Here is a 21,778-nt window from a genome sequence, read left to right on the forward strand (position 1 = left end):
TTCTCCGCCGCTCCGGCGCGTTGGTTATCATTGCACCCTTCTTTTTCTTTTTTGCTTCTTTTCTTCTTCTTAAATATGGTTACTGGCTATTCTTTTCATTAAACGATTCAATTGCCAAAGTTTGCACATCTCGGTTGCATATCGATTCGTTACCAAGGCACGCTGAATATGTATATATCTTGCATGGATGCGGAGTAGATGAGCGGAGGCATTGAGGTGGATAAAGCCATCCCGGGGTCTAGCCATTTGCTATTTGCGAATACAAGCTGTAATGGTCCATACAAACTACGGTTCGTATGCTTGTCCCCAAATAATAAAAGAGAAAATGGAATAGTAAGTACTAGGAAAGTTGCAGTAAATGACACTAAGTATATAGCTAAGAGAGATACAAAGATGTAAAATAAATAGAAAAATCAAAACAAAAAAACAAGAGAACCGCATGATGGGGGTATTATGCAAATCCAGAGACAAAAAACGCCAGAAAACGGTGGCTATCGCTAATGACTAGAAAAAGACTAAGAGAAGCGTAGAAGGGGCATTAAGCAGGTTATTTTGGGTAAAAGGGACCGGCCGTCATGACGCGGAAGGCCGAGGGGCGATGAATGCATTGATGACATGGCCTGGCTCCCAACCCTGGTCTGGTAATGATGAGTGTCCTCTGAGGACTTTGCCTAGATATGCAATTCTGACTGTTTGATGATGGTCGATCTGCAGAATAGCAAACAGCAGTGTCAGCATAATCTGCCAGTTTATTTTTGTCATTGGAAACCTGGAACATACATCGGCTTCTTGTCGGATCTTGCGCGCAATGAAACTAACGCTTCGATTCTTTCCAACAGACACGACAAGATCTAGCCCACCCCTGTCGCTAAGTCGAGCCCTTACACTAATGAGGTCCCGCTCACTGGTCTTGCCCTTCTCATCCCGACGTTTCTCAAGATCATCTGAAATAAGCTCATCACCTGATGCATCGTCATCAGCCAATTTGGACATATCATCGTCGTCCACGTCGGAGTAATCATCCACACGATCCGCCTGCACCATATTCTCCGGATCGCTCACAATACACTGCGGCAACCGGTACAGCGCCCCTTGTTCATCATAACAACCCTGACAGACATCACCCGTAGGGACAGTGATACCAGCGGCATCAATGATACTCTGCGCCGTTGCAAGGTCACTCTCACGCATGAATGATAGCGCAGCCGCCAGAGCGGCCCATATCTCCGACCGCCCCGTCACCCGAGTCTCAAAGAACTCCTGTCGCTCGCGGTCCAGTTGAGTGCGCGTCCACGCCCGACGTTTGCTGTACCAGACATGCGGACGGATCGGCGCATTAAAGTGCTCACTCAGGGGGAACTGGTTTACCGGAGGCCCGCGGCGGCGAGTGGTCGGCCTGGCGATTTGCGAGGCAGAGGTATTGGATACAATGGTGGAACTTGTGGCGGCATGGACCTCGGGGGTAGGCGAGGCGTCTGTGCATTGTTGGTGCTGTTCTTCGGTGGTAGTAATACCTGCTGTCGCAATCGCATGCGGCGGCTGGTTACTGTCACGCGACAAAAAGGAGAAGCAACAACCCTATCACAATTCAGTTAGATCTTCTAAGTTATTGGACTTTGAAAAAGATAAAAAGCCGAGAAAAATCATTAGACAGATTGGTCAGGGCAGTCGGAAACTCGAGGGTGGAGCTGCGACAAACGGGAGAATATCCTCCGCGCATTGAGGAGCTATGGTAATGATAACATAACCCACGAGTTCGTTCTAACAAAAGCCAAGACAGTCGGGCAGTAACAGGTAAGCTATGGACTTACCATCTTGTAGAAGCCAACGACGAGACTCCATCAGCCAGCAGAGAGTCAAGATTGTGTAAAAGAATGAGCCGGAAGTAGATAAGAAAGAGTTCAAGGTGGTGCGATGAGGGGAAGATGAACGAGCATTAGGACGCCATTACGTATGTAGCAGATGTAAGTAAGCCCCGGGCAGCGATCCTTGCAGTGACCTTTGTTGTTGTACTGAAGATCCCTGCAAAAAGGGTGAAAGAGAAAGACGTGGGAAAAAGGAAGGAAAAAGAAGAAAGAGGAATTGAATCCCGATCGACATTCAACCACAGAAAAAAGGATTATGAAACGGGATTGACTCGACAGAAAGTCTTCTGAGTCTACTAGTTATAAGATGGTGTACCATATCTTGCCTGTATCGCACGGTATGTACCGTACTGTACCATTACCGTACTAGCCATTACCGGTACGCAACGGTCGTTACGCGTGACATGTCACATGATAAGCTTTGCTCCATTAAAAAAGCTCGTTAGTGCCGAGTATCACATCCACATACAAGGATATGTCCTATGTAACACCAAGACAGCTACTCCATTTCCTCATCTTCATCATCACTTCCAAATATTGCCTTGAACACCGCCTCGCCCGGTCGCTCAGCCTCCAGAGCCTCATTACGTTCTGGCTCCACGACTACCTGCTCTCTTGTAGTCTCAGTCGTACCCATTTCTGCTCGACCGCTATCCACCATTAGCTGATTTAGAACATCCCGCGAAACCAACTCCTTCGGTCCGGTGGTAGGAGCCTGATAGCCCGCGGATTGGAACCGGTCGCCGGTAGCGAAACCAGGTGGCCCTCCCGGTTGCTGTTCTTCCCCAGGATCTTGCTGTACATGAGAAGGTGGTTTCACGTTGAACCGTTTGCATAATAGACGGCCTGGATAGAACGATATTGTGCTCCGGGTCATCGGACCGAACATGCCAATTTTGGCGGCCGCCACAGCAGGATCCTCAGGCTTTTCAGCGGGTTTGCTGAGTAGCGGGTTATCCGAAGAGGATCCCGCTTCGTCTGACGAGCCTTTAGGACCAGAGGACGCGGATGTGAATCGCGATGCCATGATACCGCTCATTGGTTTAAAGACTTCTGCGGCTCGAGCGAACTCGTGTAGTTCGGAGACCCACTCGTCGGTCGTCGAGCCGGGAACTCGTTCGGGAAGGATGTCACGAAGCCCAGCACGCACTTCAAGGAAAGACCGGTAACGGACGCGTTTATCCGGATCCTCTGAGTAGGGCATCCAGCCGCTGACTGCTCGGGTTAATGCTTGGACGGCCAGCTGCTTGTCTAGTTTTGGAACCAGATCCCAGAGATCTTGTCGTTTCTGGGATTCTGACATTTCGTAGCCCTTGGGTGCTTTTTCGCCTAGAGCTGGCGGTAGATCCTTTTTCCCGGTTAATTTTACTATCCTCTCCCGGGCTTCTGGAGTCATCCAGTCAAAGATGGATTTGGAAGGCAATTGCGCCTCTCCTAGAAGCGCTGCTCGGGATGTAGGATCGAGTGAAGACGCTTTGGCAGCGTCTGCCGTAGAAACGTAATTCGAAGTATCCCTCTCTTGCGACGGTGTTTTGCTGGATTTCCAATCCGAAGGGACTTCCGGTGTGTATCGTTTTTCCTGGGACGAGATGGAGAGACTAGCCAGGTCTGCAAGTACAAATCCATCCAAAGGTAAACGACCATCGTGACATTTCCTAAAGCGGCCAGGATCCCTGGCTGACATGGCTTTCTTGGAAATGAAGACTGGCTTGGTGCTCACGAGAGGGTTGGATGCTGAACCCGTGGCCAGTCCTGGCCCATTTTTCTCCTTTTGCTTCTTTTTCTTTTTCTTGTCCCCTCCGATGACGCGATTGTAGGAAATTTGTGGTCCGATAGAGTAGGGGTCCTCGTCGTCCGATCCAGTATCGTTCAAGACACCGACACCAAATGCGCCGCGACGTGGCCCCTCTGGCTTGGATGGCTCTTGCTTCCCAGGAGCTTTCAATCGTCCGCCAAAGAACGGATCTGAATCCTCTTCACCCGTGTCCTTTCCTCCGGGGCCATGCGACTCGTCCAGACGGGCTTCCCTTTCATATCCTAACCCCTTGTGGTCGTTTTTCTGGACAAAGGCAATCATGGGTGGGTTATCCGGTGCGAACAGGTACGTCTCTTCGCTTTGAGCAGCACGGTCATCGAGGTTGGCTCTCCGTCGCACTTTCGGACCGATGCCTTGACCCTCTCGCCATCCCATCTTTTTCAACAGTTTGACACCCATAGTCTCACCACCCGTCTTGAACAAATCCATCAATCCCGCACGGCGCATAGTATCCGCATCCGTAGACCCAAAGCCAGCAAAATCACTACTCGTCTGGAGTTCCCTCGCCTCCTCAGCCTCGCGCAAATCCTCCTCATCCATAAAATCCTCCGGCCGTAGCTGGGGCTTCGCATCTTTCGCCCGGTTCTGTCGCGAAGACACAAAAGTCGCAGGGGTCCATCCTTCCTTGGACCCGACGGTGTTGAAGTACCTGAGCAAGAAACACTTTTTAGTGTCGCTGTTCCATGCGAAGGATGGATCGTGAGCTCACCCGGCGCTGAAACCACCGGTGAAGGCGCCATGCAAGCGTTTCCTTCCCCGGTCATCGGTTACTTCTTGTTTCCAGATTGGCATGTAGGATCCATCATCGCGCACACTGGGGTCGAGTGGAGGGAGGGGCGTTCCATAGACGGCGTAGGGAGATTGGTGGGCTTGGAGATCGGCCTCGAAGGCTGCGCGGGTTCTTTTGCTGGTCATGGTTTGATCGCAGCTGTATAGAGAATGAATGCCATGTCGTTAGTTTTCAAACTTCTCAAGGGTATCAAAATGGTGTAACACGCACAACTCACCCTGTACGATGTTCCAAATGAAGGGAGGTGATCCGAAACGGGCTGGAATCGAGGTGACCGAGAGAGTGAAACACTGGGCGCAACTGTTTGCAGAAGAATGGAATGACGAAGCCGCGTGGTGTGGAACATGTACCGCCACGAGAATGTGGCTAGTGAGAGACCGTACAAACCACAAGAATATTAATGCAATTAATGCAAAAGAAGAAAGAAAAATCTCAAGAGAAAGACGTCAGTTCTCATGACTCGATCTGTGCCCAAGGTCAGCTGTATTTACAGTGCGCCGTAACCGAGTTACTCTGCTGTACTCTGTACATGTCCATCGTAATGTCTACCACAGCACGATTCTAATTATCTCTCTCCTCTAATTAAAGCCTTCAGTCTTCTTTCGTATCTGTAATTGAATGCTGAGTGCTGTAAATAGAACGCATGCCCCTGGCCCCGTTTTGTTTCTCCGCAGCCGCATCTTTGCTTCGTCTCTCATTATTCTCTCACTCACCACCTTTCTCTCATCTCTTCCTCTTCTTCTTTTCCTCCTCCTCATCCCACCTTCCTTCTTTTCTATCTACTGTATCTACTCTTTTCAATTGCTTGATATTCTTTTTTTTCTTCTTTTTCTTTCTCCTATAACCCGCTCATCGGCCCTCTTCCGAGCCTGACGTTGTTCTAGTCAGCTCCCCGCTCCCCGACCGTCTGCAACCGTTGCCCGAGTCGTCCTTATATCCGCTCGACTCTCTTGGCTATCTTTTTTTCTCATTCTATAATATCTCCTGCCATATACTTAACCAAACTAAACCGATCGATCGAAACACCAACATACAAACTGGTTGACTGAACTCGTGCGCTGGGGATTCGTCTCGCCCCGGGGGGTAGAGAGAGTGAGAGGGTACAGCTGTTTTTTCTTTGATCTGTCCTACTGTTCGTGATGTCCACTGCTGCCTCATCGTCTGCGTCGCCAACGGTTGTTCGCAGCCATTCTACCTCGTCTCGTCCTCAAGCCCATCGTCCGCCCTCGTCCGATCTTCCCCATCGAACTAGAAGTGTCGTGGTTCGGCCCTCGACCGCATCCCAGCCTTCCCAGCCGCCCCATCAATCCGAACACCTCCAGTCCCCTGCCCAATTTAGAACCCAGGCCTATGAGCGCCATCCTCCCCCGGTCAATCAAGCTGTTTTTGACAATTTAGCTCGTCGCGATCCCGATTCCGCTAGAGGCAGTCTTCCGCCCCCGACCCGTCGCAGTTATTCCCGAGAACGTTCCCAGGAACGTGCCGCCGCATACCACACTGATACCGCCCCGAAGAGACATCAGCGCAACCTTTCCGTTCAGGGTCACCAACGCGACAGCATCGACATGGCTACGGCTGGTCCTGCCACCGCCGAAGGGTCTAGTGGCCCTCCGCAGGCGGGCTCTGGTGCGCAAGTGCAGTCAGCTGCGTCTGCGGCACCAAAACGTCGCACGATGATTACGACGCCATCCGGTCAGTGGGCGCTCGGGAAGACGATTGGTGCTGGGAGTATGGGAAAGGTAAAATTGGCAAAGAACATGGAAACCGGCGAACAGGTGAGCTCGTTCTCCTTCACCCGGGAGGCAAGGTTAACATGAATACAGGCGGCCGTCAAAATCGTCCCAAGACAGTCCTTTGAAGAGCATCGCAGTGCGCGCGAGGCGGAAAGGGCCGATCGCTCCAAGGAAATCCGAACCGCCCGTGAATCCGCCATCGTCAGTCTCGTGAACCATCCGTACATCTGTGGCATGCGCGACGTCGTGCGCACCACCTACCATTGGTACATGCTGTTCGAATACGTCAACGGTGGCCAGATGCTCGACTATATTATTTCGCATGGCAAACTCAAAGAAAAGCAGGCTCGCAAGTTCGCTCGACAAATCGCCAGCGCGTTGGATTACTGTCATCGCAACAGCATTGTTCATCGCGATCTCAAGATTGAGAACATCCTGATCAGTAAAACGGGTGATATAAAGATCATCGACTTTGGTCTGAGCAATTTGTTTTCCCCAAGAAGCCTTCTCAAAACATTCTGTGGCAGTCTTTACTTTGCCGCTCCGGAACTGCTGCAGGCCAGGCAGTATACCGGACCCGAGGTTGATGTATGGAGTTTTGGAATTGTTTTATATGTCTTAGTATGCGGAAAGGTGCCTTTTGACGACCAAAGCATGCCGCAATTGCATGCGAAGATTAAGAAGGGTAATGTCGAGTACCCACAGGGACTCACTAACGGTACGTTTTTCTTAAATACTCATCTTGCCGGAATGCGCTTACTGAACCGGTCTAGAATGCCGTCACATCATCTCGCGCATGTTGGTCACGGATCCGAAGCAACGTGCCAGCTTGACGGAAATTATGAACCATCCTTGGATGAACAAGGGATTTAGCAACCCACCAGAAAACTATCTCCCCACCCGTGAGCCCGTGCAGCTTCCATTGGATTCCGATGTGGTTGACAAGATGACGGGATTTGACTTTGGATCGCCGGAGTACATTACGACGCAGCTCACCAAAGTTATCGAGTCGGAGGAGTACCAAAATGCTGTGAACAATTATCGCGAGCAGCCGCCCCCGAGTCTGCCGGAGAAGAAGCGGGGGATGTTCGATTTCTATAAGCGGCGAAACTCGGCCAGCAGAGATACTCTCTCAAATCCCTCTGCCGAGGCAGTGCAGCTTGGAAACGATCCATTGAACGCGTACAGTCCGTTATTGTCAGTGTACTATCTAGTCAAGGAGAAGATAGATAGAGAACGGGCCGAGACCAAACCCGGTGCTCTTGGCCTGCCACATGGAGCCGGTGACAGCATGCTGCAAATGCCGGACCTTCCGGCGCCAGAAGCGGCACACACCAACCAATATCAAGTACCCGGGGAGAATGATACTGGTCGGAGATCCCGTCCTAGGGCCAGGACCCACGGTGATGATGAACTTGGGGATGGTGTCAAGAATCTCAACCTTGGCCCGCAGTCTGGACAGGCAGCATCTGGCCAGCCTGGATCACAGCCAGGAACTCCTGCGAAGAAGGAAAGTACTGCTGCGGGCATCTTGAGACGGTTCAGCACGCGCCGGACCAAGGACCGCGGCCGCGATACGGAACGTCCTCAGTTCGGACACAGCCACACACCGTCGTTGAATGTCCAGCCACCTGCAGACTCGGCTTCTCCTCTTCACCGTGGATTCAGCATGAGGAGAGCTCGACGGGCGGATCCATCACCAACAAATTCTGGTGGCAGTCAAGCGCATAATGACCATCTCAAGGCACCCGGATCGGCAGAGCAGGCCTCGCGATCCAACAAGTTCTTGGAAAGATCCACCAGCGTCAGCTCCGCCGAGAACCGAGCGCGAAGGGTAGCCCGCCGTGGTGGTGACGCTGATACATTGGACTCTTCGGATGGGCGACAACCGCCTACAACCAGTGGATCGGACCATGTGGCGGTTAATGACACGGCAGGAAGGACGTCCCGAGCACCAACTCGCACTCATAGCACGCGTACGGTATCGCTTGGTCATGCTCGCCGTGAGAGTATACAGGCACGGAGAGCTAGACGGGAAGCTGCCCGGGAGTCCAATGTGCCAGAAGAGACGGATGCAGACATCTCCGGTGCTGGAACTGCGTTGGAAAGTGCCAACGAAGGAGAGGACCTGTCGAAGCCGGTCTACCTCAAAGGTCTCTTCAGTGTATCCACTACCAGCAGCAAGCCCCTGCCAGTCATCCGGGCGGATATCATTCGAGTCTTGAAACAGCTTTCTGTGAACTACCAGGAAATCAAGGGAGGATTCAGCTGTCGACATGCCCCAAGCATCGACCTCGACAAGGTGGTGGACGTCGGTCCCCCAAGTCCAGATCGCCAGGGACAGGTCTCAAACCACCGACGGCGCATCAGCCTTGGAGGACTCCTGAACCACGATGAGCGCACGCAACGTCGATCACAACAGCAAAATCCCCCAGACCGCAGTTTCGTCTCAAACTCCGAGTCCGACGAATACGTCACGCCCCGCAACCAAAACGTCGGCGAACGCGTGGTCGGCGAGACAACGACGCAAGTGCAGAGCGACACAGGCGAGAACATGATTTTGCGGTTCGAAATCCTCATCGTGAAAGTGCCGCTGTTCTCATTGCACGGCATTCAGTTCAAAAAGGTAGCCGGTGGGATGTGGCAGTATCGGGAGATGGCGAAGAAGATTTTGGATGCATTGAAGTTGTGATTTGATACGACGTCTGTAAAGATGGAGGGAGGGGGATGTATGAGCCATGAGATTGTTTGCATTTACCTTTTCATTTGTCACTGTTACTTTGGTAGAACCATATCTGATACGAAAAATCCGGTCATATATGATGGAACTGCATGAGCACGTTATCTTGTCATTTGTTTAATTTATCATTTCGTGTGGTTTTTCCTCGTTTATCTGTGAGAGATTGTGTTGTTGAAGGGGGTCAGTTTGCGCTGCATTTCCGTCGATGTCTCGTTGACTCTTGCATTCCTCATTGCCCATTGTCATTGTCGAGAATCGCTTGTCAGGTGTATACATATTGGACTAATTAGTGTAGTTTTTGCCATGTAATTTAAGATTTCGCGATTTGACACAATGGTTTGCTCGCAGTAATCGAACCTGTTTCTCAGGTGCCATTCGAGCCATGGACATGCTTCAGCAAGTAAAATGATTGAACGAGACCCATTACTCTATTCGGGGGCGTAGTATGTTAACTACTGGTGTAAAATAAAATATGATGACCCTGGGAGCCTTGAAAGTGGTAGTGGAATGGCCCATTGAGTAGCTAGATATGGCTACAGGAACTGAGTGGGACACGAAGGGTACACTCTTGAGCGGCTTTTTTTTTTTCTTTTTTTCTTTACAAAAGCTATATGGGCTCCAAAGCTGACTGAGGTTGCAGTGAGCCAGCCTTTCTATTCCATAGAGTATAGAGTGAGATTATAGGAGGGGGATATCATGTATCGCCAGATAGTGCCCTCTGTATAGTAAGTAGCCAGCCACGCACACTAAATTTTCTGATACGATCATAATTAGTATATCAAAGAACTATCTTCAATCTGTAAATCCATATAATTAGAAACTTAAGATCCACTGTGACGAGATGCCGACACTTCAAAACCTACAGCGTTTATATTCAAAGTTCGAAAAGCTCTCTGGAATATGGCACACTGGCCACTCTTGAGTCCGTGACGAACAGGGGGCTGGTTATGAGCAGAAGACTGGTGATGAATAAGAACAGGCCGTGGGTGAGCAGGCCCAGGAAGAAGAACCACAGGGACAAGCACTAAAGGGAGATGAGGCACAGGGAGAGCAAGCGCAGACAGCGGACCCTAAGCATCATATGGCTTCAAATTAAGTCAAATGCGATGGATTTACTGTAGACAAATGAGTACCATTTCCGTTCTTAGGGATTGACCATGAGCTGGCCTGACTAATGACCAGTAAGTTGGCCTTCTAAGTGAGATCCCTTGCATACTCCTGACACGGGCAACTCGGGTTTTCCCTTCCCTTGCATTATTTCTTTTCCTGGACAACATGTCCTTTCGCTTGACAATTGTTTCTCTTGAGATGGCCACAAAATGTGAACTCCATTTTACCAGCCTTTCTTGAGCATTATACAGGCCTGAGAGAAAGACTCGGAAACCAATAAAATGGTCTATGCGCCAATTCCGTCCATATATTACTGTCTGATTGTGAACAGCCGTTTACTTTGACACAAGTCCCACTCATCATTGCTATTTTTGCTGTGGGATGAAGACATACCTTACCTGGACTTGCTCTAGATCATACAGCATGAGCCTGACGTGGACTGAAATTTATTTTCACGGTTGCCCGCCTCACTTTGTTGAATTGTTCCGAGGAACCCCTCAAGATTATGATGCGCTCCAACGATTCGAATGTGATGGTTCATGGTCCTTGAGGGAGCCGTTACGTACCAATATGCCGCCAGGGCATATGATCATGGCTTTACCACTTACTGTGCAGAATGAAAAGTCGAGGATCCAATATGTGGCCAAGACTGTAAGTGGTCCTGATCATTATCTAGTGTCATCACTAATCTCTCTGAAGGTTTCGGAATTTCCTGTAGAGAAAGCAGAGGCTCACATTAGAATGACCGGCTTATAGCGACGCAATTACACACCTACTGAAGTTCAGAGACAGTTGGACCCTTTTCTGGTTGAAGCTCGCGCCTTTGAACACATCAAGCGACATTGCCCAGATTCATATAAAAATTTTTTTCCCTCGATATTTCGGTGTCCTCACGGGCATTCCCCGCAAGAAATACCCCAGTAGCTGCATGCTCGGACGGCGAGCAGTTGTACTGGAGATGATATACCCAGACTTAGCCTCTAGACGTATACTTGCAGCAGAAACCCATTGCGTGGATGACCTGACAAAGAGTCTTCATGAGGGCCTACAAAAGAAAGGCATTAGTTCATTCGAAATAGACTGGTACAGGTCTTTGCTCGGTGACCGACTCCGTCGTGTCATAGCCCTACACAAGATTGGGCTCACTCATGGTGATATCCGGGACGACCATTTCCGCCTCCCCAATGATTTTTATGATACAGTTCTCTACGATTTCTCAGCATCCTATACTTTCTCGCCCTCAATTCCTTGCCGCAGACGGCCTCGGCCTTTATCAGTTCTCCAAAACATCGAGAGAAAAATGCTTTTTCGAATAATCCTAGAACGGTCAGTTTGTACCCAAGTGTAATTCTCAATCATAGCTAACACTTTCAAAGTGCTGAGCGGTTTGATTTCCGCCATCATCTTGCGCGGTCTCTCCAACTTAGTCCTGATACTGTCGAGAAATTGTGCTGTCAGATACCTGAAAATGATAGTAATGATTTAGAATTAATTGTTTTCAGGGTCGCAAATCGACCTGATGGTTTGTCGAATCCAAATTTTCGGAAAACACACTGCTAACAAGATAAGGTTTCATGATGCCCTATCTAGCCTCCGTCTTTCCGTTCTTAGAGAGTATCCGCCCAAAGGAATTTCAAACGTGGCATATTAGCAGAGCTCAATTTTTACATCACTATTTGCGCATGGGTTTTGCATAGCTTAAATACAGGCCTGTCACGTTTGACACTGGTCTCTCTTGGCAATGAACGTTCTGACGTGGAAAGATTGGATATGGATGGTAAAACCTACTTTCTGATCTTATTCCCTCAGTTCTGGGATAGGAAGGAGGTTGAAAATAAGTGGACGGCTATCCGCAATCGAGTTATTCTGTCGGGTGAAGCAGGTTGTGTATTCACGAGACCAGAATTTGAAAAGATGTGGGAATAGTTCGGTCGATTCATATGACTTTCCTGCGAAGACCGGTTGTTAGAGGCCGCTACATATGAGCAAGGTGACTAAGAATACCACAAGATGAGATTCAAGATGGGGAGAAGGAAAGTTGAAAAGCACAGAATTCATGTTGCACTAAGCTCGCTCATGGGCCAATCTGAGTGGCATGTGGGAACATGTATCAATTTAATTTACCAGTCACAAAGTGATTAACTTTGTTACCTTTGTTACATCAGCCTACTCCATGGAGGACTTCTCAGTGACTATGAAACAAACAAACAAAAAAAAAAGACCAATTGAATGTGCTAAACAATGCAGCATCATGTTGTCAGTTGTGGAGAAAGCAAAAAAGCATACCTTGTGATAAAGGCCTGTTTCCTGCTTGTGCTTGTTTGCAGTAAGAACAGTCTGATCAATCCTTGCACCCTGTGGTTTCCCTACAGCCCTACTCATTCTGCTAGATTAGCCTTACACACAAAGGAGCCCATTGCAACAAGAAAAAGAAGAAGATTAGGTGCAGTACATGGTTGATAGCTTGTCACTGGCTTGGACTAGTAGATAATAATGAAGTGATATTCCTACCTAAACTACTGTAGCCATCAATGAGAATATTGAATCTGAAGAAGATAAGAGAAGAAAAGGAAAGCCTATTCACATGAAGTAATTTATAGGGGTTGTGCAGTGTCACTAAGTGTCACGTGCTCGGAATAGTAGATAATAACGAATTGAATTCCTATCTAGACTATTGTAGCCATCGACGAGAATATCGAATCTGAAGAAGAAAAGAAAAGGAAGAAGAGTCTATTTACACAAAGAAGCCTTATATATGGTTGTGTGTGGCCTCGCTAAGCAGCTGTTTGTCTCGATTGCTTTCATGGCATTGTTTGCCATGCTGACAATGAACGTCCATAAAGGCACTGAGCTGAGCCGTCACACTAAGCAACTGTTTGTTCTAATTGCTTGTATGGCATGGTTTGACATGTTGGCGCTGTTTGTATGGCATTGAGCTGTCTGTTACAGACCTTGTCGTGTCAGACTCACGTGATGACGCGGGGAGTTAAGAAAGAACTATTGGATAATGGTTGATGATGGATATGCAGGAAGCAACAGGGATCAAGTTGATATCCGAACGGGTCACGTGATATGGTATATGGTATACGACACGGTATACAGGATGGTATATGGTATATGGTATACAGTATACACCATGGCACATGAACTGGTATACAGACCAAAGGATATATAAGGACGCTCATTCATGTACTTAGCTTAGTTCTTCGCGATCAATCTAGTTAATCAAGCATTGGTCACCTTCTAGTTTCTGACTCGTCCGCACTTAACCAACAACCCAGTATATGTACTCGGTTGGCCTTGTTTTTCTATTCACTACCTTTACTGTTTCTACTTGTTGATTATCTTACGGAGCCTGAAGGGGGCGATATACCCATCGACGCATACGACTTACTGAACCGGACCCGGATGGGCATTGAGCATACGAATACTTGGAAGACACTTAGGGTAAGTGTCCTGTCTCAAAATACAACTAACTAGAATCCTAGGTACAATACAAGAGAAGCCAGGTTGTGACACTGTCACATTAGTTGTTTATTATTTCCATGCTATTTACCGTTTTTGAATTGCTGTTTTGATTGGTTTTGTCATGGAATGTGAACACTCACTAGCTATATAGCATGTTTGACTACTTTAGCCTGTTTGGCATAGGGCATTCACTGAGCATCACTTAAACCTATTGCACACATTAGGTACCTCATTGCCCCCAAGCATGCCTCTTTCCTTTCTCTCCTTATGTTAGAATTTCATTAGATAGTCTATGTGACGGTTCTGTTCAATATGAAGTTTATTGGTGAACTATCTGGCGAAATACTAGCATGGGGAAAGAAGAAAAGAACACTGTGCCTGCCAGTGTCAAACTATTTAATGTGCGAGGGGCTCTGGCCCTAAAACAGAACAAAGAAATCAACACAAAGGAATCAAACATGTCATGTGACTTAGCGAGCACTCATGCTCTGTGACAACAACTGGCCCAGCATCCTTTCTTTTTCTTCCTCATGATAGTATTTCACCAGATAGTTCACCAATAAACTTCATATTGAACGGAACTGTCACAGTTGTGACGGCTCAGCTCAGTGCCTTTATGGACGTTCATTGTCAGCATGGCAAACAATGCCATGAAAGCAATCGAGACAAACAGCTGCTTAGCGAGGCCACACACAACCATATATAAGACTTCTTTGTGTAAATAGACTCTTCTTTCTTTTCTTTTCCTCTTCAGATTCGATATTCTCGTTGATGGCTACAATAGTCTAGATAGGAACTCAGTTCGTTATTATCTACTATTCCGAGCTCGTGACAGTGTGGCCTCGCTAAGAGCTTTTCTTTGTTTGCTCGAATGGCATTGTTTGTCGATACCAGTTACTGAGGCGTTGAGCCATGACACAACCCAGTATATGTACTCGGTTGGCCTTGTTTCTCTATTCGTTACCTTTACCGATTCTACTTGTTGATTATCTTACGGAGCCTGGAGGGGGTGATATACCCATCGACGCATACGAACCGGACCCGGAGGGGCATTGAGCATACGATTACTTTGGGAGGCACTTAGGGTAAGTGCCCAGTCTCGAAATACAACTAACTAGAACCTAGGTACGATACGAGAGAAGCCAGATTGTGACATTCATGTGACAGCCAGCAAATGTGACCAGGCTGCCACATTTCTAGCCATCCACATGTTAGTCTTTGAGGCCCTAGTTAGGGTTTCATAGACAATGCCCCATCTTGTTGCCCATCTTGGCCATCTCTAAGTGAGAACTTTCCATGTGACCTGTGACAGAGCAAATGACATGTATATAGAATTATAGATCCTATCAGACACAGATCGGGTGGGTGGAGCATGCATAGTCTCAGACCGGAAAATGCTCTATACAATGGGAGACATCATCATCATCGGTAGTGGATTATTAGTTAACGTATCCGGTAAGCGAGTCGGCCACGCAACCGAGTCGGCCACACCTGTATTGCATATAAAATGGCACTTTTTAAGACCACAAAATCTCAGCCCATATTCCTATTTATGCTGCTGATAATACAAACCGCCTACTATATACACACCACAGAAGCTCTGTATAATTTTTTAGAATTTTTAATTTTTTTTCTATGGCCTGAAATACAGTATATTTATAAATACAACTGTATTTGAAGCCTGTTCTCTGTAATATAAGGAATCAAAAGTTCTGCGAGGTCCTAGGCTTAGTATCTATATATGTACCATCATATAATTCTATTTTCTAGATTTTAGGTGCTCTTGACATGGTGTTGTTAAGATATTGGGGTCTTAAAATTTGCCATTTTATATGCAATACAGGTGTGGCCGACTCGCTTACCGGATACGTTATTTATATGCCCGCTGAGTCAGCCCAGCGTCCACGTCTAAGGAGACAATCAAAAGAACTAGTTCAAATCAATCGCCAACCCGTACCCTAATCACTCAGAATTAGTTGGTATAAACTACAGTAATCGATTCAAAAAAAGTCAGGAGAATCATTTAAAAGAGTCAAATACATAAAAACAAGTGGTTCAGAAAACACGCACTCTGATTGGCCAGAGCGAATCCCTTATGTCCACAGCAAAAGACAAAGGAAAAAGTGTTTTGTTTGAGCGTGTTTCTCACATGTTTTCCTATCTTTTTTGGCTTTTTTTTTTATACACATTTGCCAGCAGATTTCTCAACTTTCAGTCCCTGAACTGTCTTCCAACACCCTCATTCTGCGCGCCAGATTGCCTACAAGTCTTGCGAGGCGCTTTCTGTGTCACGGCGCTCTACTAGGATGATGGAACGTCCAACTCATGGGTTCTACCTAGGTAGCTATCGACGAGAATAATCAACATCAGGAAGGAAGAAAGGAGGTAACGCCATATTTATCAACAAAGCAATAAAGCAAACAACCACACCTCACGTGATAATCAGCCAACGTGACCAGGCCGTCACATTACCCCCCGGCTTCAATAGGCATTGTCCTCAATGTCATGGTCAACCCACAGGTAAGAAAACATGAGAAGGCAACAATACATGAGACACTTGAAAAAGAAAAACACGTGAACATGTCCAAACATCTCCAAAAATCAATCATCGAGATCATTAAGGTCATCAAGACGGTTTGCCTCTAACCTTGCAATCATCTGCTGGTTCCATATTTTATTGGATTCCTTGTGTGCCTTCATGGAACAATCCTTCACCCAATGATCAGAGGAGCCACATCTCACACAGGATCCTTGTTGTCGTCGTCTGTTCCTTTCATCTAGGGAGGTGGACGCTGCTGACAGGGAGTTGATATTGATGACGCTGAGGTCCATAGGATCAAACTTGGTGTGAGAGCCAGATTGGTGTGATTGAGAGTGGGAAACATTGGTGGAATTTGAGCTGAAAGAATGACTTCCCAATTGTTGAACCACACGAAGGAAATCAGTGTATGATTTTGGAAGATTCAACTGCTGGTTGAGACGTCCTCGGAGAGTAGGATTGAGGCCTTTCCTGAACGCTGAAATCTTGGTGACATCAGGCCAATCTTTGCCCTTTGCCTCATAAAGAATCCTCTCAAACTTGGCGATGTAGGCTGCCACAGATTCACCACTATCCTGCTTTAGGACTAGTAGATGATCTTCAGCTTCTTGAACCTTGTTGGGGTTGTCATAAACCAGAGATAGTTGATCAAGGATGGTGTTGTAATCCCAGGTGTTGGTGTCTTCTGCATAAGATAACTGGGGAAGAACTAGAGCTTGGACTTTGCTTTCCAGATTCAGATAGACGTAGTAGAACTGAGCCACTGCATCACCAATAGCTGGAGCATCAATCCTAAGCTTAGCCTTCATCGAAGCAAGCCAGGTATCAAACTTCAAAGATTGGCCATTGAATTTCTCGGGATCAGGGAGGCATGGCTTTGGTCGTTGAAGTGGTTTGGGTTCGTTTTTGATGGATTCGATTTCATTCTGGAGGGCGCGGATCGTAGAAGAAAATTCGTTTCGGAGTTCTTGAAAGGGGTCCATGATCTTTAAGAAAGGGATCGTGAGCTTGAAGCTTGAAAAACTTAAGTCTTGAGAACTTGAAGGGGTGCCAGCATAGTCGCAACCACTGGACTTCTTGAAAGTTGAACTTGAATATGCCAACAACAGAAGTTTCAGTCCTGAGCTCTAGAAACTTAACTGAAGCAGCGCTTGACTTGACTTGAGGATGAACTTGAGGATGGAAACTTGAATGGAGACACTGTTATAGCCTGGCCAGCTCCCGAACTGCGGCACCAGTGAATCCCTTAAAGGGAGAAGCCTTTGGTATTTCTCTCCCTAAGGTATAAAAGGAGGATGTTTGATTATTATGTCACGGCGCTCTACTAGGATGATGGAACGTCCAACTCATGGGTTCTACCTAGGTAGCTATCGACGAGAATAATCAACATCAGGAAGGAAGAAAGGAGGTAACGCCATATTTATCAACAAAGCAATAAAGCAAACAACCACACCTCACGTGATAATCAGCCAACGTGACCAGGCCGTCACATTCTGAATGTTTTCTATTTGTTTTGAGAATATAACATACTGATTTTTGACTCTACTCATATTCATATTCACATTGTCTGAGACTGATATCAATTTAGTCAGCACTGACTAAGCTGCCGCCTTGGCAACGAAACCCCAGCTTCATCCCCAGCCCATACCTGCTCCTGAGCCCAGAGACTTAGTCTTGACTCTTAGAGAATCATTGAATCTTGGCTTATTGACTACTTTATTGAATCTTCTGTATGAAGTGATAACTTGGTAGCTTTTCTGAACCTCTCCACACCCAGGACAGGCAGGACTCTTGTGGCTGCACTGGCTGTCTGGCTCAACTGGCCAAGCAGGCAAGATGGTAATCGATCTGACGCGGGACTCGGACTCTGATGAGGTAGGTCATGCTGCACAGCTTTTATATAAATGATCTCTGGCCCGAGAGACATTCTTTCCGCGCATTTCCGTCTCCGTCCCACAACATTCCCTAAAATCCCCTGAAATCCACCTCTTGTCCGATTCTGCCACTTGACGTCGCGTTTCCGCGTTTACACCCTCATTATCACCACTAGCGCCAAGTCAGCTGACCTGATATAGCAACATCAACAACTTCAACCCAGAAGCACCATTCACTCATTCTTTTCTAACCTCATTCATCGCTCTTCCTCTTATTCGAACCCATTAAAAAGAAAAGAAAGGGGTTCTGAGGACACTTCATCCATCTCATCATCACGCCGTTTCTCGCCTGCGGTTAATGGCCTAGCCAACCATGACCACAACAATACCAACAACAATACCAGCAATAACAGCAGCAACAGCAGTAATAATGCCTCCAAAGACCCCTCTCCAGCCCCAAGACAAGAACCCTCAAAACACTCAATATCAACCGGCCCAACCCCAATCCCGGAAACCCAGCACCAAAAAGCAATCAGCGTCGTGATCCCCTCGCCTTCACGACAACTGAAGAAAGAAATCCTCAACTCAGAATGGACCCGCATCGACACTTCGTCTAAACTAACCGGTCTCTCTGAAAAATACTACCCAACGGACGCATACGAGAAACGCGCGCAAAAGGGCGCCTACCCCACCAAAAAGAAGAACAAAGTAAACAGCGAAAATCGGGGTACTCTCCCCCTGGATCTCGGCCACTTAGCCCCAAGCCCCATCCTGACAGTCCGGCCTACAACCACAGTCCACCAGCAACTAGCCAAGTCGTTCTTGCGGAAGTTGTCCAAAATCCAGGGTCCGCCGGTGACGCTGGCACGAGGCGACCAGCGCATGCTAACTGGCTTCGCTGCGAACTTTGAATTTGTCAACGCTTACAAGATCCGGAAGGGGGTGTCGCCTGTGCCGGAGTCGTTCAACGGGGGTTGTGATTGCGGGCCTGGCTGTGATCCTCGCCAGTGTACTTGTCTTTCTGAGGAGGAGCATTCGGATGATAAGATCGTCCCGTATCGGGCTGCGGCGGATGTGCCGGGGTTGATGGTTTTGGCGCCGGATTTCATGAAGCGCACGTCGATGATTTACGAGTGTAGTTCGCGGTGCGGGTGTAGGGGGGAATGCTGGAACAGTGTTGTGCAGAAGGGAAGGACCGTGCGGCTGGAGATTTTTCATACGGGGAATCGTGGATTCGGTATGCCCCCCTCCCCCCCTTCCCCTATCAAGATCTATACTGATTAAGTGTGCTAATAAAAGAAAGGCCTTTGCTCTCCCGACACTATCCGCCGCGGTCAATTCATCGACTGTTACCTAGGCGAAGTCATCACCAAGAAAACTGCCGACGTCCGCGAGGACCTCGCTGCCTCCGCCCACGAGCACTCGTACCTGTTTGGCCTGGACTTCCTAATCGACGACGACGACATGTACGTTGTTGACGGGCAGAAGCTGGGCTCGCCGGCTCGGTTTATGAATCATTCGTGCAATCCCAACTGTCGCATGTTTCCTGTCTCCCGTACGCACGGTGACGAGAGGCTCTACGACCTCGCGTTTTTCTCACTCAGGGATATCCCGCCTCATACGGAGTTGACGTTTGATTATAACCCTGGGGCTGCTGTGTCTGGGGCCGGGGCTAGGGGTGATGCCGCTAATGGAAAAGGTAGGAAGGAGAAGATTGACCCGAGTGCTGTCAAGTGTTTGTGTGGGGAAAAGAATTGTCGGGGTCAGCTGTGGCCTAATCAACGAAAGGGTACGAAGTGATTTTTTTTTTCTTTTTTGGTTACTGGTGTTGTCATTGCATTGCATGCCATTGGTCTTTGGTGGAATGTCATTTCTTTCTTGAGCATTTGGGTTATTTCCTTATTTCTAATACCCGAGCATTTTTTTTTTTTTTTCTTTCTACTATGTATTGTGTGTGGAGTGAGTGTACATACAGTGTATCATAGCCGAACCATGGATCGAATCACTAGTTTATCGGAGATTTATCTTGATCTACTTCCCTCCAACCATACTCTGTACTCCGTAGTAAACGAATGAATGTATTCTGCATAGTTGGTATTCCGGAAATACATAAAATCACACACGCACCAAACTCCATCCACCCAAGTAAGTACCCATACCCAGCAAACAAACCCATCCCATGTTATCGTAATGTTGAAATCAAGAAACCACCCATCATTATCCACATCCACATCCACAGAGAAAGGTCAAGCCTCCCCCGCCAAGACCTCCTCAATCCCACCCATAACAAATCGCGGCTGCGTAGGCGTCGCCGGCGCCAAAACCCCAGCGCTCAAACTCTGCATCGACGATCGCGACCCCAGCCCAACCCCTCGTTCCCCTGCACTCATATCACAAAACCCCACGGCCGCAGACGCAGGTGCAGTAGGAGCAGGATCAACAGGCCTCGGCTCCAGCAACCCCAACCCCTGCCGTTCAATAGCATCCTCATCGCATCGCGAGCGCTCCTCGCTAAGCGCCAGATCGATCTTTGACGGGCGCCGTCGAAGCAGGAAAAGCAGGGATGATGACGGGCGGCGGAGAGGGTTGGCGAGATTGAAATTCAGGCGGAAGGGGCTTTGGCTGCGGCTACGACTTCGCTCCTCTGTGGTGGTGGTGTTTAGGGAAGTATCGATTTTATTATCATGTTGGGAGGAGTTGGCAGGGAGCCAAGCCGGTCGACACAGGCGTCTGAATGGCGACGTAGGCGATGATGCGGGAGATGTTGTGGCTGAGCTCAGCGGGCTCACGGTTGAGCAGTCGCTGCGGGCGTAGGAGGCGGAATTAGGAGGGGAGGAGGTGGAGGAGAAGGAGGTGTGGAGGGAGAGGTGGCCCATGGGGGAGGGGAGTGTTGTTTTGGTGTGCATGGGTTTGTGTGTATGGTTGTTGTATCGTATCCGATGTTTATTTCATGCGATTCGAAACTCGTCTGGATTGTTATGGGGGAGCTGATATGACGAATCTCGGATGGCAGGCAGTGGCACTAGGCTAGGCTGACAGGCTGATAGAGAGAGTGGACGGCGTCGATAACGCGAGCGATGCGATCGGAAGTGATATGGTTCGATAGTGAGTGAGATATTATCAGACTTGCTACTGTATTATAATAAAAGAATGAGAGTGAGATTGAGAGAGGGAGGGAGTAAGAAGAAGAGAGCGACAGTTGAAATGGTGATGGCAATGAGGGAGATCGACGCTAGCAGTCAGTAAGTAATTAACTAGTGAGTGGTCCCCCAGTGGCTCCCCTCAAAAAAAAAAAATTGAAACAAGACGAAACAAACACCGTTTATATATTCCTGTTCCTGTAATATAATAGCCTCGATGACAATAGCAATACCATAACAATGGCACGACAAACAGAGTTTAGTGCCTGCAAGGACCGTGTCTTTTGTATAGCCTCAATACGCCGGATGCGGCCAGCCTTCGTTTTATTAGAGAGAACTTATACTGCAAACATCAATCCGATTCAATCTAACAAAGTCAATGCAACGCCGCATACGGTCTCAAACAGCCGGTGTTGGACTATTCCCCTCATTCTCCGGATCGAGTTCTTAATCTGATGACATTGGAATGCTGCACGCCTGTTCCCGACACTTGACGTTTCTGATCTTCTGCATTCGGTCATTGTAGATTCAATTGATACCATCAATATACACTGAAAAAACATTAAAAAAAATCAAATACAAAAAACGCCGCTGCTATGCAATGGTCTCGTCAGACTACAACCGGTTAAAGGTAATAAAATAGACATCCCACGGTTCGTCACCAATTATCATAGTCCCATTAATCATTCCCCCATTTCCAACT

At 47.9% G+C, this 21,778-nt stretch overlaps 5 protein-coding genes across 5 annotated transcripts; 2 read left to right on the forward strand and 3 right to left on the reverse strand.

Moving 5' to 3' along the window:
• Positions 1–573: 573 nt before the first annotated feature.
• ACHE_30204A (uncharacterized protein) lies at positions 574–1,814 on the reverse strand (the record flags this gene model as incomplete). Its single annotated transcript, XM_043276796.1, has 3 exons — positions 574–708; positions 781–1,578; positions 1,812–1,814. 3 exons carry the CDS (start codon positions 1,812–1,814, stop codon positions 574–576), a joined length of 936 nt encoding a protein of 311 aa, XP_043134739.1.
• A 550-nt stretch (positions 1,815–2,364) lies between these two features.
• ACHE_30205A (putative G-patch domain protein) lies at positions 2,365–4,221 on the reverse strand (the record flags this gene model as incomplete). The annotated part of the gene is made up of 1 exon (XM_043276797.1): positions 2,365–4,221. The coding sequence occupies one exon, from the start codon at positions 4,219–4,221 to the stop codon at positions 2,365–2,367; it is 1,857 nt and encodes a 618-aa protein (XP_043134740.1).
• A 1,389-nt stretch (positions 4,222–5,610) lies between these two features.
• Positions 5,611–8,896, forward strand: kin1 (putative serine/threonine protein kinase Kin1; the record flags this gene model as incomplete). Its single annotated transcript, XM_043276799.1, has 3 exons — positions 5,611–6,246; positions 6,295–6,922; positions 6,978–8,896. 3 exons carry the CDS (start codon positions 5,611–5,613, stop codon positions 8,894–8,896), a joined length of 3,183 nt encoding a protein of 1,060 aa, XP_043134741.1.
• Positions 8,897–17,897: 9,001 nt separating this feature from the next.
• On the forward strand, positions 17,898–19,735 carry clrD (histone-lysine N-methyltransferase Clr4; the record flags this gene model as incomplete). Its single annotated transcript, XM_043276800.1, has 3 exons — positions 17,898–17,936; positions 18,137–19,172; positions 19,239–19,735. The coding sequence occupies 3 exons, from the start codon at positions 17,898–17,900 to the stop codon at positions 19,733–19,735; spliced, it is 1,572 nt and encodes a 523-aa protein (XP_043134742.1).
• A 446-nt stretch (positions 19,736–20,181) lies between these two features.
• Positions 20,182–20,841, reverse strand: ACHE_30208A (uncharacterized protein; the record flags this gene model as incomplete). Its single annotated transcript, XM_043276801.1, has 1 exon — positions 20,182–20,841. The coding sequence occupies one exon, from the start codon at positions 20,839–20,841 to the stop codon at positions 20,182–20,184; it is 660 nt and encodes a 219-aa protein (XP_043134743.1).
• Between the last annotated feature and the right edge of the window lie 937 nt (positions 20,842–21,778).

The sequence above is a fragment of the Aspergillus chevalieri genome, chromosome 3 (assembly GCF_016861735.1).
Source record: "Aspergillus chevalieri M1 DNA, chromosome 3, nearly complete sequence".
NCBI classification, from domain to species: domain Eukaryota; kingdom Fungi; phylum Ascomycota; class Eurotiomycetes; order Eurotiales; family Aspergillaceae; genus Aspergillus; species Aspergillus chevalieri.